General features: G+C 34.1%; 1 protein-coding gene across 1 annotated transcript; it reads left to right on the forward strand.

The window, feature by feature from the left end:
* The first annotated feature begins 7522 nt into the window (after positions 1-7522).
* Positions 7523-14314, forward strand: LOC25495617 (probable dolichyl pyrophosphate Man9GlcNAc2 alpha-1,3-glucosyltransferase). Its single transcript, XM_013595843.3, has 6 exons — positions 7523-8054; positions 9780-9963; positions 10081-10188; positions 11937-12098; positions 12911-13163; positions 13698-14314. Exons 1-6 carry the CDS (start codon positions 7642-7644, stop codon positions 14144-14146), a joined length of 1569 nt encoding a protein of 522 aa, XP_013451297.2. The 5' UTR covers positions 7523-7641; the 3' UTR covers positions 14147-14314.
* The last annotated feature ends 2476 nt before the right edge of the window (positions 14315-16790 follow it).

The raw sequence follows: 16790 nt of genomic DNA on the forward strand, positions 1-16790 counted from the left end.
TGGTAATTCAAGCCAAAATCAAAATCCTTCAGTAACTCTAACCACCTCCTCTGCCTCATGTTCAGTTCCTTCTGGTCAAATAAATACTTCAAACTTTTATGATCACTGAACACCTCAAATCTGGAACCGTACAAATAATGCCTCCAAATTTTTAAAACAAAAACCACCGCAGCTAACTCCAGGTCATGTGTAGGATAATTCTTCTCATGAATACGTAACTGCCTAGAAGCATACGCTACCACCTTACCATCTTGCATCAAAACACCACCTAAGCCCAGCTTAGATGCATCACAGTACACAACAAACGGTTCTTCTGGTTTAGGCAAAATCAAAACAGGAGCAGTTGTCAATCTTCGTTTCAACTCATTGAAACTACTCTCACACTGAGCATCCCACACAAAAGATTTACCCTTACAGGTCAACTGTGTCAACGGAAGAGCCAACTTCGAAAACCCTTCTATGAACCTGCGGTAATAACCAGCCAAACCCAGAAAACTTCTGATCTCAGTTACCGACTTCGGAGTCTCCCATTGTGATACCGCATCAACCTTTGAAGGATCCACTGCAATACCACTACCAGAAATAATGTGACCCAGAAAACTTACTTCATTTAACCAGAACTCACATTTTGATAACTTAGCATACAACCTCTTTTCCTTCAACACTTGCAATACAATTCTCAGATGCTCTGCATGCTCCTCTTCATCCTTGGAATAGATTAAAATATCATCAATAAATACCACAACAAACTTATCCAGAAAAGCATGAAAAATTCGGTTCATGTACTCCATAAAAACACCAGGCGCATTAGTGACACCGAAAGGCATCACTTTGTACTCGTAATGACCATAACGTGTCCTAAAGGCCGTCTTCTGCATATCCTCATCCTTCACTTTTATCTGATGATAACCAGACCTCAAATCAATCTTACTAAATATCTTAGCACCAACCAACTGATCCATCAAGTCGTCAATTCTAGGAAGCGGATATCTGTTCTTGATCGTAACTTTGTTCAACTGACGGTAATCTATACACAGTCTCATACTACCATCCTTCTTCTTTACCAACAACACCGGTGCTCCCCAAGGTGAAACACTGGGTCTTACAAACTTTTTATTCAACAGGTCCTCCAACTGTTTCTTCAACTCAGCTAACTCAGAAGCTGACATACGGTACGGTGCCATCGACACCGGCTTAGTTCCTGGAACAAGATCAATTGAAAATTCAACCTCCCTCTCTGGTGGCACATCAGGAATCTCATCAGGGAATACTTCTGGAAATTCATTCACTACCGGTAACCCATCAATCACAGCTTGATTTTCTAACGACAACTGTGCCATTAGAGAATACATCAGGATACCATCACGTTCAAACTGTTTCATCTGTTTTGTAGACAGAAGCTCAACCTCACCTTCTTCTTCAGCAGAAGAGAAATGTACCGTCTTACTAAAGCAGTTGATATGAACTCGATTATATTCTAACCAATTCATACCAAAGATAACATCCATACCCGTCAACGGCAGACAAACTAAATCAATCACAAAATCTCTACCAAACATAGATATAGGACACCGCAGACAAACAAGAGAAGTGGTTACCGAACCCTTAGCTGGAGTTTCAACAACCATTTCCCCTTTCATATCAGATATATCCAAACCCAACTTATAAGCACATTCAATAGCAATAAAACAATGAGTAGCACCAGTATCAATAATAGCAATTAAAGGAGTACTATTAAAGAAACAAGTACCTCTGATAAGTCGGTCCTCATTAGGAGTCTGCGTACCAGTCAAGGCAAACACCTTTCCACCAATTCTAGTCTTCTTCGGCTCAGGACACTGTGAACTGATATGACCTTCCCCATTGCAGTTGTAACAGACAATGTCCCCACGCTTGCATTCAGCTAAACTGTGACCCTTCTGACCACACCTGAAGCACTTCCTATCATCTCTTCCACAAACATTACTCTTGTGGCCTTTCTCACCACACTTGTAGCAAACAATCTCAACAGGAGCATCTCTCCTCTTGGGCCTCCTATCATCACCCATCCTCTGCTTTCCTTTGTCAGCAGGAGCACTGTAAGGCTTAGGACGATTCTGTTGTCCCTTACCCCTCCTCTCACTCATAATCTTATAATGAGCTTTGGTGTCTTCTTCATAGATTCTGCACCTATTAACCAACTCAGAGAAGACTCTGATCTGCTGATACCCAATAGCTCTTTTGATGTCAGCCCTCAACCCATTCTCAAACTTGATACACTTGGAGAACTCAGCGGTCTCCGCACTATAATGAGGGTAGAATGTGGCAAGCTCCACAAACTTTGCAGCATACTCTGTGACAGACATGTCACCCTGTTTCAATTCCAGAAATTCAATCTCTTTCTTACCTCTGACATCCTCTGGAAAATATCTGCCCAGAAACTCCTTCCTGAACATGGCCCAGGTTACCACCGCATCATTCTGTTCCAACACAGGTAACAGGCTAATCCACCAATCATCAGCCTCTTCAGCTAGCATGTGCGTCCCAAACCGCACCTTTTGAACCTCAGAACACTGCATGACCCTGAATATCCTTTCAATCTCCTTCAGCCATTTCTGAGCACCGTCAGGATCATACCTACCCTTGAAAGTTGGTGGATGATTCCTCAGGAAAGCCTCTAGCATCCTGGTTCCATCACCACCAGTCTCAACCTTAGGTTGCTGTTGAACAGCTTGAGCTACAGCCTCAAGCGCAGCAACAAGAGCAGCATCACTACTTCCAGTCATCTCGAGATTCTACACGACAAACAACAACTCAGAACAACAACAAAAAGCAACATTAAAGTTGACACTCTATCCTAGGTGGCTCAACACGACTCTACTACTTGGCCGGACGGACCAACCTGCTCTGATACCAAATTGTAACACCCCGTTACCCAAAAGTAAATAAATAACAATAATCATCAGAGTATTTCACCAAACGGGTATGCTACATTGCAATTTCAAAATTCTTAAATAGAAAATAAAACTATTTAATCAAACCACCTGATAAAATATTAAAACATAGCAGCGGAATAGTTTTCAATCCAACAACATCCTACGGCATTAAAGGCCTTAGCATAATTCATCAACATTGTTCAAAGACAATAAAAGGCTCCACACCACAAGTTCCAAAATTTGATACATGGAAAGGAAAAGCAACAATAACAATAAATATAAATCCCATCCCACGTATCAGAGCCCTAGACACGACTTTGAGCCACCACCAGCTACTCAGGGTCACCTGCAAGTTACCCATAGGAAGGGCAACGTTTTCAAGCAGAAGGGGTGAGATTCACAACAATAAATATAGATATTAAAATCAACCATTGAATCTAACACCCTAATCAACAACACATTATCTTGTAAACATATAAAGGTATAAGTCACAAGCATCAACAACATCAACAACACACCATAATCACCTTGAGTATCATATATATGTATATATCACCTATTCAACACCAAATTCATCTTATCAGATAACAACTGAATAACCACTAAGACTCATGCAAATGACATGACCACTGCTAAGACACCATCTTAGACTTCTTAAATGAAATGCAGTAATGCATGTGGTACCAATCAGGACCGAGGCCCTCACCGCTTTTGAATGGTTAAAGCATTCATCAGGACCGAAGCCCTCACCGCTGTTGAGCAACTAGTACTCCAGGACCGAAGCCCTCACCGCTGTTTTATGCATATGCAATGGACCTACTTGTGTATATCTACATACAACTGACCATGCAATGCAACTCCATGTGACTCAACTTAAACAACATGTATGATTCATTACTTTGCATACATTTCATTCATCATCAGCAATCATCAATCCAGAAATCAAAACAACCACAATAATGCATAATTACATGAAACTATGCTCAATACAACAACATTAAGGTACTACCATTCAAGCACGAAATTCAACATACAGGAACTGAGTAGCTCGCCTCGCGAGCACATCTGCTCGCCATGGCGAGTTCACAAAACACTAGCTCGCCATGGCGAGTTCAAGGCGAACTCGAGGCGAGTGAAAATTAGGTGCTCTCGGGAAAAATGCTATTTTCTCACTCAAACTCCAATTCTAAGCTCCCTATTCATCTTTCTAACCTAAAACTTCCACCATTCATCATTAAAATCATCTAGGTACCTTAAACCATCCCCAAAACATCTTATAACAACTTTTCAAAAATTAAGTTTTAATCTGGGCTACTCGCCATGGCGAGTTGGATTGCTCGCGAGGCGAGCGATGAAGTTGCTCACTCGCCATGGCGAGCACAGTTGCTCGCGAGGCGAGCGATGAACTTCTGTACGGGCAGAAAACATGTTTTTCCCCAAAATCCCATTTTTCTTCAATTCACTCCCCAAATTAGTTTACAGATGTAAATTGACTTGTTGTATACATTTCAGAGATTATTTCTAACACCAGAACTACATTCTCTACCCCAAAATCATCAATTCTCACAAAACCCATAATTTCCCAATTTTTACCAGAACTCTGTTAAACACAAAATCAGAATTTAAAATCTACACTACTGAAGTAAACCTCACCCTTACCTTAGAAATTGAAGAAGAAATGCACAGCAATGATCAACTCTTGGTTCTCCTCTCTTGTTCCTGGTTTTCTCTCCCTTGGCTTGGTTTCACGTAAACTGCTTCTGACATCTATTTCCCAACTTCCCTCTAACTTAACTCCCTAATATTTCCATTAACTCCCCATTAATTTTAATAAATATTAAATAACCCCCTAACTCCAAAATAACTAATATTTCATACTTATTTTAATTATTATTAAATAAACCATATACTAAAATAATACACCACATAAAACATTCAAAAATCACATATACACGAATATATGCATATACTCCACATAAATCACCAATCAACATATATAAATATATATATATACTCCACATAGTATAAAATTAATTAAATAAATAACTAGGGCGTTACATCAATTAACATGATTTGGGATCTAACATGAGAGTATTGTTCATTTAATCCTTTCAGAAATTTGATTACCTTGTCTTGTTCCTTGTATTTTTTAAAATCCGAAGCAGCGCCACAAGTGCAATCTTTGGTAGGCGAAAATTGTCAATATCTTCCCACTTCGCAGTTAATTGAGTATAGTAATTAGAGATATCGAGGGTACCTTGTTGAAATCGAGTTAGGTCATCTTGAATATCAGCAATTCAAAAAATATCCCCTTGTGAAAAACGAAGTTCAAGATTTGGCCAAACAGAAGAGACTTTGTCGATCCATAAAATGGATTTAGAAATACTTTCAGAAATTGAGCGTTGAAGCCATGAGAGAACCATGTTGTTGCAGCGGATCCATGGCTCGTGCAAGACATTCGTAGATGAAGGACATTGAAAACTGCCGTCGATAAATCGAAGCTTGTTCTTAGAAATTAGGGCTACCTTCATTGACTGAGACCAAGAGGAGTAATTCTTGCTATCAAGTAAAGGTGTAACAAGAATTAAAGAGGGATTTTCATTAGGATGAAGGTAATAAGGATTTGAAGGGTTGGTGGCAAAATCTGCATAGATATCGAGAACCATAGTTTTTTCTGAAAAACAGAAGAAATAAATGGCAAGAAAAAGGGAAGGAAAAATCAGTGGATAGGACCTGCAGGTGCCATGGTACCCCCAACTTTTCTATATATTAGATTAGGCATACTTGTATCACAGCTGTGCAGTTGGCGCAGTAGAAATGACGTTAGTTTTTCTTGTGTAGGTCGCGGGTTTGACCCTCCCATCCTCTTTCTTTTATATTTTTGTTATATTTTTACTATTTTGTTCAGAAAAAAGCTCCTATGTGGAATCAAACCGGCATCCCCTACTCTGCAATCAAGCAAAATAAACTACTAGACCAATTAACAGTTATGATATTTCTCTCTCACAGTTTAATATATATTTCATACAATTCTGGCACCCCCCATAAAATGTTCCAAGATCCGCCACTAGGAAAAATAAACTAGGGTAACTCTGATACCATATTGATGTTACCAAACCAAAAGAGAAAAGTTAATGAATAGAAATATATGAAAATTGTATTAATATGATATATGAGAAGTTTGCTTTCTGTACATAGAGAGGGAGAACACCTTCTCTTTATATAATATAGAGCCGTTAGTAACAATACAGACTAGCTCATCACAATAACTACAATTAATTACATATTAAACTAATTTGACCAAATAACAATCAATTTCAATTAATTACACATTTGTTCAAGTAATATCAGGAGGTAATACTTGAATGAATATGTTATGATTTAAGATCATTTAAATATGAAGACTCAAATAAACTACATTTTTTTTCTACGGATTAAAATAATATATGTTGAACTAATATAAAATTAGTGTTAAATTAATAAAATGATAAGTAAATAACTTATATCAATAAATTCGACCCTAGTTTTTTTTAGTTTGAAAAACTCTACAGTTTATATATGTTCTTTTTCTCGGTCACTCATCGAGGAATGATTGTTTTATGTCTCTTTGACATAGAGTTATCGTTCTGATTTTTTTTATCTTCTTTTTTCAATCTAATAAGTGGTTTTTACATATATTAAGTTTTTTCTTATGTGTTTTTCCGTGGTTTCGTCGTCTGATTGTGGTGTTGTGTTGTTCGTCGTTTTATGTGGTGTTTCATTTCACGTCTTGTTGCAGTGTTCATTTGATTTCCATTGATAGATCGACTTCAGTCAATAACAGATTCAATCAATGATTTAGGCATCAACGTTGTAGATTCGAAAATATGGATATTCCAATGACTTATATTTTATCACATGATTTGTAGGCATTTTGCCGTTGTATGTGGGTGTTGTGAGTTTGTTCACAGATTCACCCTTTACGTTTTTAGCGATGTTGAACATATTATTGTATTTGATGTACTCTATCAATAATATATTAAACATATTATTGTTTTTGTTTTTGTCAAAAAAACCTTATATCAGTAAAGATTAATTAATTAATTAAAAATAGTAAAATAAATTTTAAAATAATAAAGTTGACTCTATTTAAAAATATCTATTCAAGTGGAAAAAAATGAAAAAAAATCTATACAAAAAAGACAAAAGAGATCATGAGAAACTCAAGTGGTTAACGAACTCCGACGAATTGTTCAAAAAAATCATATTCGATTTTTGATGAAAATAATTTTTAGTCGGACTTTATTTATCCACGATTTAGAACTCCAAATTATTAGCTCATTCTTCAATGAATGAGAGGATTAACAAAAAAAAAAAAAAGAGTTGTCTATCATTTTTCTGTGTGTAGATAGACAACCATTAAAAACTCACTATGAAAGTGGATGAATCAAATGTTCGACATCCAATCATGAAAAAACTTTATTTATTTTCGAAATAACCAAATTCGATTCCTAATGAAAACAAATTTTATTTGAACTTTATTTAATGTTGATCGAAAACTCCAACATACATGGGTAGATAACCAAAGTTCGACTCTGAGTCAAATAATTTCGATATTTTTATCAATTGATCGCAAAGTTCTTCAATATCATTTTCTAAACACAAAACTAAAAACAGTTCTTCTTCTTCTTCAACACTTCCATCATCACTATCCCAATCTCATCACACAAAAAAAAAAAAAAAAACAATGAAAAACAAAACAAAGAAAAACACAACAACAACAACTACCTACGACAATGCAAACTCCAACAATCCATGGTCAACCTTAATCAACAAAGGAACAACCTTAACAACATTCACAACAATAGCATTATTCGTATTCTTGATCCGTTTCCTCGTATCACTATACCCATATTCAGGTTTCAACACCCCACCAAAATTCGGTGATTTCGAAGCGCAACGGCATTGGATGGAGATAACAATCAATCTTCCTGTTCGTGATTGGTATAAAAATGGAACCTTTAATGATTTGAGTTATTGGGGTCTTGATTATCCTCCTCTTACTGCTTATCAGAGTTGGGTTCATGGTGTTTTTCTGAGATTTTTTCATCCTGAATCTGTTGAGTTGTTTGATTCTAGAGGGCATGAATCATATCTTGGGTAAGTTTGGATTTTTATCATTTTTTTGAATTGGGTTTTGTTTAATAGATCTTGTGAGAGTTAGAATTTAGGTCCAGTTTGAATTGACTTATTTTTGAGCTTATGTATCATTCATAAGCTTCTCAAGGTAGTTTGTGAAAAAGCAGCTTGTGAAGATACAATTTTCTTTAGTGAGAAGTTATAAATTAGTATAAAAGCTTATTTATGTGCATAAGCTATTTTCATAAACTAAAAAATAAGACAATCCAAACGGGTCTTTAATCAAGTAGTTAGACGTAAGTGGTTAATTCGTTTTGGTTAAGATTGAATCATTCATAAAGTACCGGAGTTTGATCTGTTGAAACAATTCTTTGTTAAAACTAGCACTTAATCATGTGGTTAGAACTAAATGGCTAATCTGGTTTAGTTAAGATTGAATTTTATTTGAGGGGTTTGGGTAGCTCAGCTGGTTTGAGCTAAAGGATAAGGAGATGGAGGTCATAGATTCAAACCTAGACGAAGGAGAAAAAAACTAATTTAACATTACTGACATTTGCCATTCAAAAAGATGATTGAATTTTTTTAATAGTATATGAGTTTGATCTGCCGCGGAAACAATTCTTAGTTAGAATTAGAAATTAATCAAGTGCGTAGAAGTAAGTGGTTAACTCACTTTGGTTAAGATTTAATAATTTGCATTTGCATAGTATGTGAGTTAGATATCTGCCTGAAAGAATTTTAGTACCCGAGGCAAGATCATTTTTTTCTTTCTTTCTATAGTACCTGAGGCCGTGTTTGATATACGGTGGAAACAATTCTCAGCGAGAATTTGAAATTAATTAATGAAGTGGTTAATTCGCTTTAGTTAAGATCAAATCATATATAGTACTCGAGTTTGGTTTGTAGCTGAAACAGTCCTTAAAGAGAGCTAGAATTTATTCAAGTGATTAGGCGTAAGTGAGTAATATGATTTAGTTAAGATTGAATTATTTGGATAGTACCCAAGTTTGATCTCATGATGAAACAATCCTTAACTGATATTAGAGTTTAATAAAGTGGTTATAAGTAAGTGGTTATTTTACTTTACTTAAGTTTGAATCATTCAGATAGCACCTGAGTTTGATCTTTGGTGGGAACAATTCATAGTGAGAGCTAGAATTTAATAAAGTGATTAGGCCTAAGTAGTTAATCTGTTTTAGTTAAGATGGAATCACATGAATAGTTAAGTTTGATTGCTGGTTGGAATAACACTAAACTTTACTTACCTTCTCATCATTACTAGACCCATTTTTTTCTTTGAAAGATGGAGAGAAAATATGATGATTAGAATTTTGAAATAATAAAGTTTAAGTCCAACGGATTTAACTTCTGTAAACTGAACAAATCACTATCAGTAATAAAGTAAGTAATTTAAGCTGTTTATGTGTTGATTCGCATTTGAGATTATGTGCATATATAATATAAATTATGGTTGTGTTAATATCAGCGGGATGAGAAAATCATAGATATGTTTGTGTGTTAGGTGTTGATTTTTCTCATTGATTGATATGTCTAATTTTACCCTCCAGAGTTAGATTTGCTTTAGAAAATTACGAGTAGGTTACATTTTTAGGGATCAAAATGATAGGTTGTATTTCTTTAGGAACCTATAAATTGCTACAATTTCTTCACTTTTAATTTTGTTGGTAAGTAGCGACTTCACTGCTATTTTTATCATTTTATTTAAAATGTGACCTACTTCTGCAGAAAACAACTAATGCGGTGGACAGTGATATCATCTGATGCCCTAATATTCTTTCCAGCTGTATTGTACTTTATTATTGTTCATTATAATCAAACTTCACGGAGCCGTAAAACTGATTTGGCATTGCACATTACCATGCTTTTGCTAAACCCGTGTCTGATCTTAATCGATCACGGCCACTTTCAGGTTTCTTTATAACCAAAGCTTATATGTCGTTTCATTTCTTTGGCTCTTTACTTCTTTTCCTGTCATTACATTTGGCAGTGCCTTGATTTTTCAATGCTGTAATTTGTTGGATTTCAGTACAACTGTATCAGCTTGGGCTTTACTGTTGCAGCTGTTGCTGCTATCCTCTCGGAGAAAGATCTTGTTGGCTCTGTTTTCTATTGTCTAGCTCTAAATCATAAACAGGTTAATTGCTTCTTTCATTGTATTGGTCTATTGTTCATTTATTTTATTTCTCGACCCATTCTATGTTGTCTTTGTAAATCACGTGCACTATACCCTACCTAAGATACCGAGGTCCAGTGCAAGTGGTTGGTGCGCATGGTTTGTGAGTGTTGTAAACTGCGGATACCGAGTTTTACTCCTAATGATAGAAAAAATACCTTACCTATTATGGAATATTTTTAAATTTTTTGTTAAGTGCTTATGATCCTACACTACTCCTTTTCATTTTTTATTCAACCTGGTGCTTCGTTGGGTTATTATCGGCAGTGAAGTTGTGATACCAATTAGTCGAACTCTGTAGATTATTTTTCTTCTTAACTGGTTAGTTATAATTTACTTAAGTAATTTGCATGTCTCAAGTAGGGTGGATGAAATGGTGGTAAAGTGGAATGTTTCGGGTTTGATTTCTGATAGATAAATACCTCTCTAAAGGTTAAAGTAAAGTTTTATTCCACAATTATATGACCTGTAATATTGTATGAACTGAATGTTTGATAGTAAAAAGCCAACAAGAAAGTAAACTTACAGAGATAATAATGTTACGTTGGATGAGTGGCTACAAAACAAAAGCCACAAATAGAAACAAAATTTTTAGAGACAAAATTGGGGTATCCTCTATAGTAGAGAAAGATGGTAGAACCTTATCTTGTGGTTTGGCCGTGTATGGAGAAAACCTGTAGAAGCATTCATAAGGAGAGTAGACCTACTGGAGAAAAGTCCAATCGTTAGAGGTAAAGGGAGACCAAGAAAAACTAAAGGCCACCAAATTATTAAGAGTGGTTTAGAGGTAAATAGTTCTTACAATATATAGAGATTCACATTGCCTTTGATATATTAGATAGTTTCTTGTGTAGCAAGTTATCTTTATTGTAGTTAGTCTTGTAGAACACTCCTTGTATAACTAGACATTGTTTTCTCTTTTCCAATTAATGAAAAATCACTTTCGTTCATTTCTATCAATTCATAAGAATAATCTATCTTTAAACCATGAGCATGATGATAGAACACTAGAAATCAATAGGGTTGATGGCTCAATGATTGGGCCCAACCCACGCACACATGATATCACCTTCTAGAATTAAAAGGGTAGTTACTATTGCCCCTGATTTCATGGGAACAATTCAGTTATAAGAGGGTGAAGGAAGAAGTGGGGGATTCTTTCAGAAATCTTGTTTAGAGTTTGTTAGGAGAAATATCTGGTTTAGGAGCACCATTGTAGAGCATTGCTCGCTCCTTCCATCAACAAAATACTATTTCCTTGTTCTTGGTTCTGAGTTCTATCACATGACGAGATTTATCATATTGATTGATTTATGTAGCTGAACCCACGTAATGGGAAAAGGCTTTGTTGTTGTTGTTTTGTTTGTATGTCCCAAAACGTCTGATGATATGATTCTGAGCATATACAGTTGTTTGAATCAAATAAAAAATTTAAACACTTCACCAGATCAATTTGATGACCGACTTCGTGACATTGCTATTATCATAACATGTATTACAAATGACAATAAATTTTGTGGTTTTTAAGTTTAATGTGGTCTTTAGCTGACAGAGCCATATAGTTACCAGAAAAAGAAATTGGTAGCCGGTGTCAATTGATAAGCTAAGGACATCAAGAATTGTATCTGAAATCAAAATAACACACCCTCTCATTTTTCCCCTTTATTTTCGTTTATGGTATGGTAACTGTTTTATGTGTTCTTTTCCAGATGAGTGCATATTTTGCGCCCGCTTTTTTCAGTCATCTATTCGGCAAATGCCTGAGACGTAAACATCCACTCCTTGAGGTGACAAAACTAGGATTGGTGGTGTTAGGAACCTTTGCAGCAGTGTGGTGGCCTTATCTGTATTCAACGCAGTCTTTTTTGGAGGTAACAGTGTTATAATTGGCTATTAAAAATGCATATATGTTATCTACTCCTGGGTGTACTATTCTTACATGGGAAACTCATAACTACATACTACATAATTAAGAATTTTGATTTCGTTTCAACAAAACATTTATATTAGCCAAGTATCATTCTCTATTGTGAGGTATGCTTGCTGATTTGTTTGAGTTGCCTTTCTTCCAAAGTTAGAATTCTCATGTTGCTTCAATATTTTGTGGAAGTTCTGCTTATGTAGACCACCGTCTATTGAAAATCGTAATTAAAAATTATTCATAGATAATTATTTCTTCAAATTGAAAGTTTGCAACTAAATTTACGAATCTGGAGCAATGAATGCAGTTTTAGAAGCGGTTATTTGAGATGAAAGTAATAAGCCTAAGGGTATGTTTGGTTAACTTAATTATTTAAGCTTATTTACTGGCATACACACTTGTGAAACTGTTTGATCCAGCTTATAGACACAACTTATTACATGTCCATAAGCTGTTTTCATCTTAATTTCATAAGTTATTATGAAAAAAAATGTATAGCTTATGTATAGTTATTTTATATTGTGATAGAAATAGCTTATACATAAGCAAATATATGATAAGCATCCATACTATAAGTGCTTAATTTAGTTGTTTATCCAAACAAGGCCTAAGTCTAACGGAGGGATTCAAGAATAGATATAGAAGTAATATAAGTTAGTTCAAACCTAGGCTGTTGAATGATACATCAAATTAGAAAAGTTAATGCCTTATTTTTTGCCATATTGATCTTTACCCTTGTTATTTGCATGGAACTTTTAACAGATCCTCTCTCGTCTTGCTCCGTTTGAAAGAGGAATATTTGAGGATTACGTGGCCAATTTTTGGTGCGCCACTTCAATTATCATCAAGTGGAAGAGATTGTTTGCAACAGGGCCACTAAAACTTCTCAGTTTCTCTGCAACAATTATATCTTGTTTTCCTTCAATGGTTCAACAAATAAAGTCTCCAAGTAATAAAGGGTTCCTTTATGCGCTGCTTAACTGTTCTCTGGCATTTTACTTGTTTTCTTTTCAAGGTTGGTACTATTTTCTTCCGAGTAAATCAGCTTCTTAGTCCTTGAAATTGTAAGTGTCAGTCAATTTATTAAAAAGCAATTTAATTCTTTAAATTGAACAATGTCGGTCAATTTAGTCATTTTCTCTAATTTAACAGCAAAATTTTAAAATTTGTGGTTTCCTTGATGCACCAAAAGACTACTCATGTCAGTATTGAGGTCTTAGTCGTTTTGATCTATGTAGCACAGACACTTCACGTCAAAGGCGTATCTAGTGTCTGACATGTGTCAATGTCCGTGTTAGTACTTCATTGGTTTTAATAGATGTTTACTAAAGAAATATTTTGATAGAGTGACTAAATTGATTCGTATTTTTTAAGGTAAGGGATTGATTTGCTATTTCGAAAATTTGAGGGACCAAATTGCCCGAACCTTCCAATTTAAGGACCAAAATACTGATTTACTCTTCAAATACTTTCATCTTGCTTAAATCTGACAATTTGTTAAGAAAAATTCTTATTTGAAATTGTCTTTGCTTCGGTTATGACTTTACAGTGCATGAGAAGTCCATTTTGTTGCCACTTCTTCCAGCAACCATGCTAGCTTTGGAAGAGCCCTTTATTTTCAAGTGGTTCATGAAATTCGCAATGTTCTCCATGTTCCCTCTAATGTGTCGTGACGGCTTGATTGTTCCATATTTCGCTTTATTCGCCCTCTTTATCTTGGTCCTCAATGCACCTGGTCAACACAGAGTTAAAGAGAATAACTACTTTCATAATTATTTAGGCGCAACAACGATTCACCTTATTTTATTTTTTTCTTTAATTCTTCACATAGTATATTTGACAATGCAACCTCCTAAGAAGTATCCTTTTATTTTTGAAGCAATAATTATGAATCTGTGCTTCTCTCAATTTGTCATTGTAACTCTTGGCTGCAATGTAAAGCAGTGGATGTTAAACAAACCTGTCAAATTGGATGAAATAGAAAAGAAGCTCATTTGACATTTTGGTTTCACTTTTGAAGTTAGATGAGTTGTTTTTTGTTAGATAGTTGGATTATGAGGTGTGACTTGTTTGATGCATTTCAACTATGGTTTATATCAATTGAATTAGGAGATTGGCCTGCATTGACCTATATTGTAATGATTATAATATTTAGTCTTTTGTTCTCTTGCCATGTCTATATTTATTTACATTTTAATTGTAAACACAAAAACTATATATATATATATATATATATATATATATATATATATATATATATATATATATCAACCAGGATCTATTGATAAGTATGTACAAGCAAAGCTGGAATATTTGCTCTAATGTACCCTTCAGAGCAGACAGGGTGGATAAAATATAAATTTACTTGAAATTCTTTAAATTCCTGCTGATTTACAATTCTTTTCATTTTTGAAATGTTACTTGAAATTATTCCTTTTCTCCTTTATTTGCCAAAATCAGCAAAGGGAAAAAAAAGTCAATAAGAATATGTATTTAAGTGCGGGTACCAACATTATATTGGTCTAAGTGGAACTAAACTTAGATCTTTTAAGTAAGACTTTCGGTTTGAGTTTGTGATGAGACAATGTGGTTTGGGGGGAGAGACCTTACTAAATGTGTTCAGTCAGATTCTCTGACACTAGTCATCAAGAAAGTAATTGATACTTCGCACTAATAACGTTGTTACTGAAAAAATATTTAACCTCAAGCGAGTTGAGAAATCACACGTCTTATCACAATGAATTGAGAAATTACCTATTAACTATGCAAGTAATTGAAATTTAATATAGAACTCATAATGAGTTGGGTAAACTAAAGGTATCCTCCATGCGGAACTCCAAAGATTTATCCTTTCGAGATAGTGAGATCTATTTAAAGGATTGACCTCTCCAAACAAAAACTTTTCCGTATACACTTGTTAGGAATCAAACCATGAACAAATTGGTTAAGTGGATCAAGTATCTATCACTCGTACCACGCTATGTTGGGTAATCGTTCTTTTATTTATGGCCTAACAATATTAGTTTTCTAATTAATATATAAACACTCAATTAATTGATGTTACAATGGAGGTGCTTATTTAGTTTGGTGCTAAATAGGGGAAGAATCCCCATTGTAGATGGTCTTTGAACTAAAAAAAAATCTATTGAAAGCAAACAACAGAGATATGACATGTGAGTATTACCTTAAAAAAGCATGTCGATATATATAATTTATATAAAAGAATTTAATTAATCTCTATGTGAGCATATATTTTAACAGGCATGTAAATTAAGGAAATGGATCATCCCACATGTAATTTGCACATGAGGAGTGACATGTATTTTTGAAAGAGATAAAAGGAGAGAAAGGGAGGACAGATTTCTCAGACTAATTAAAATAATAACTATTATAGATTTGATTAAATTATATGAAATTATAACTATTTTTAAATTTAAATTAACAAATCGATACTTATTCTTAGTCAAAAGAATTGATACTTATTTGAACATTTTATTGAACATTTTATATTGATGCCAATATTAATAAATGTATTTTTTAGAGTATGGTCTGTTACTTTTCCTTTTCTTTGAGTTTACTTATTTTGTTGATAAAATGTATAGGAAAACTAGTTACAAACCCGTGCTTCGCACGGGTTGAATAACGTATTATTTAAAAAATTTAACTCCGAAGAATTTTTTTTATAAATTACGAAAAATTGTTGTTCTTTATAAATGTGAAAATCAAAGCTGCGTAAACCAAAATTTTGCAACACAGAGCCTAAAACACTACATAAAAAATAACATAACAACTATTGTAATCTCTTATTCCTTAAAGTTAACTTGAACGCAAAATTTTGCCCTAGATTTAACCTAACTTTTTTGCTTAATTGTACTGTATTAACCCCATTTAATTTAATCAAAATGTTAAAGTTAATTGTTAGGGAAATCAAAATAAACAAATCGCTTCTAATTTTTCTCCTTAATTTTACTAAACAAATTATATTAACCCTAGGTTTAATTTATGCAAAATGTCATCTCTTATCTATTATATTTATAAACGTTAACCCGTGACGCAATATTAACTCTAGATTTAACCTAATTTTTTCGTGTGACTTTACTATATTAACCCTAGATTTAATTTATGCAAAATGTCATATCTTATTTTTAAATGTTAACCCGTGACGCAATATTAACCCTAAATTTAACCTAATTTTTTCGTGTGACTTTACTATATTAACCCTAGATTTAATTTATGCAAAATGTCATCTCTTATTTCTAAATGTTAATCCGTGACGCAATATTAACCCTAGATTTAACCTATTTTTTCGTGTGACTTTACTATATTAACCCTAGATTTAATTTATGCAAAAATGTTATCTCTAATTTTAACCTAATTTTTCCCTCCACAATTTTGCCTTTAATGTTTATCTAAAGTAAAATAAAATGATGTTCCCAATTATATGCTGTTTTTTTTGGAATCAAATGAAGGCTTAATTTAAGTTGGATTTGAACAATAGTAGAACTAAACTATAATTTCACTCTTAACCAAATCAGCTTGTGATTATTTGTTAGTCTTCTACGAAATTACTCTAACTAATTGGAATTTCTCTCCCAAAGCTATCATAATCTTTGTTTTCTTTGACAAAATCTTATTATGTTTT

This window comes from Medicago truncatula, chromosome 6 (assembly GCF_003473485.1).
Source record: "Medicago truncatula cultivar Jemalong A17 chromosome 6, MtrunA17r5.0-ANR, whole genome shotgun sequence".
Lineage (NCBI taxonomy): Eukaryota > Viridiplantae > Streptophyta > Magnoliopsida > Fabales > Fabaceae > Medicago > Medicago truncatula.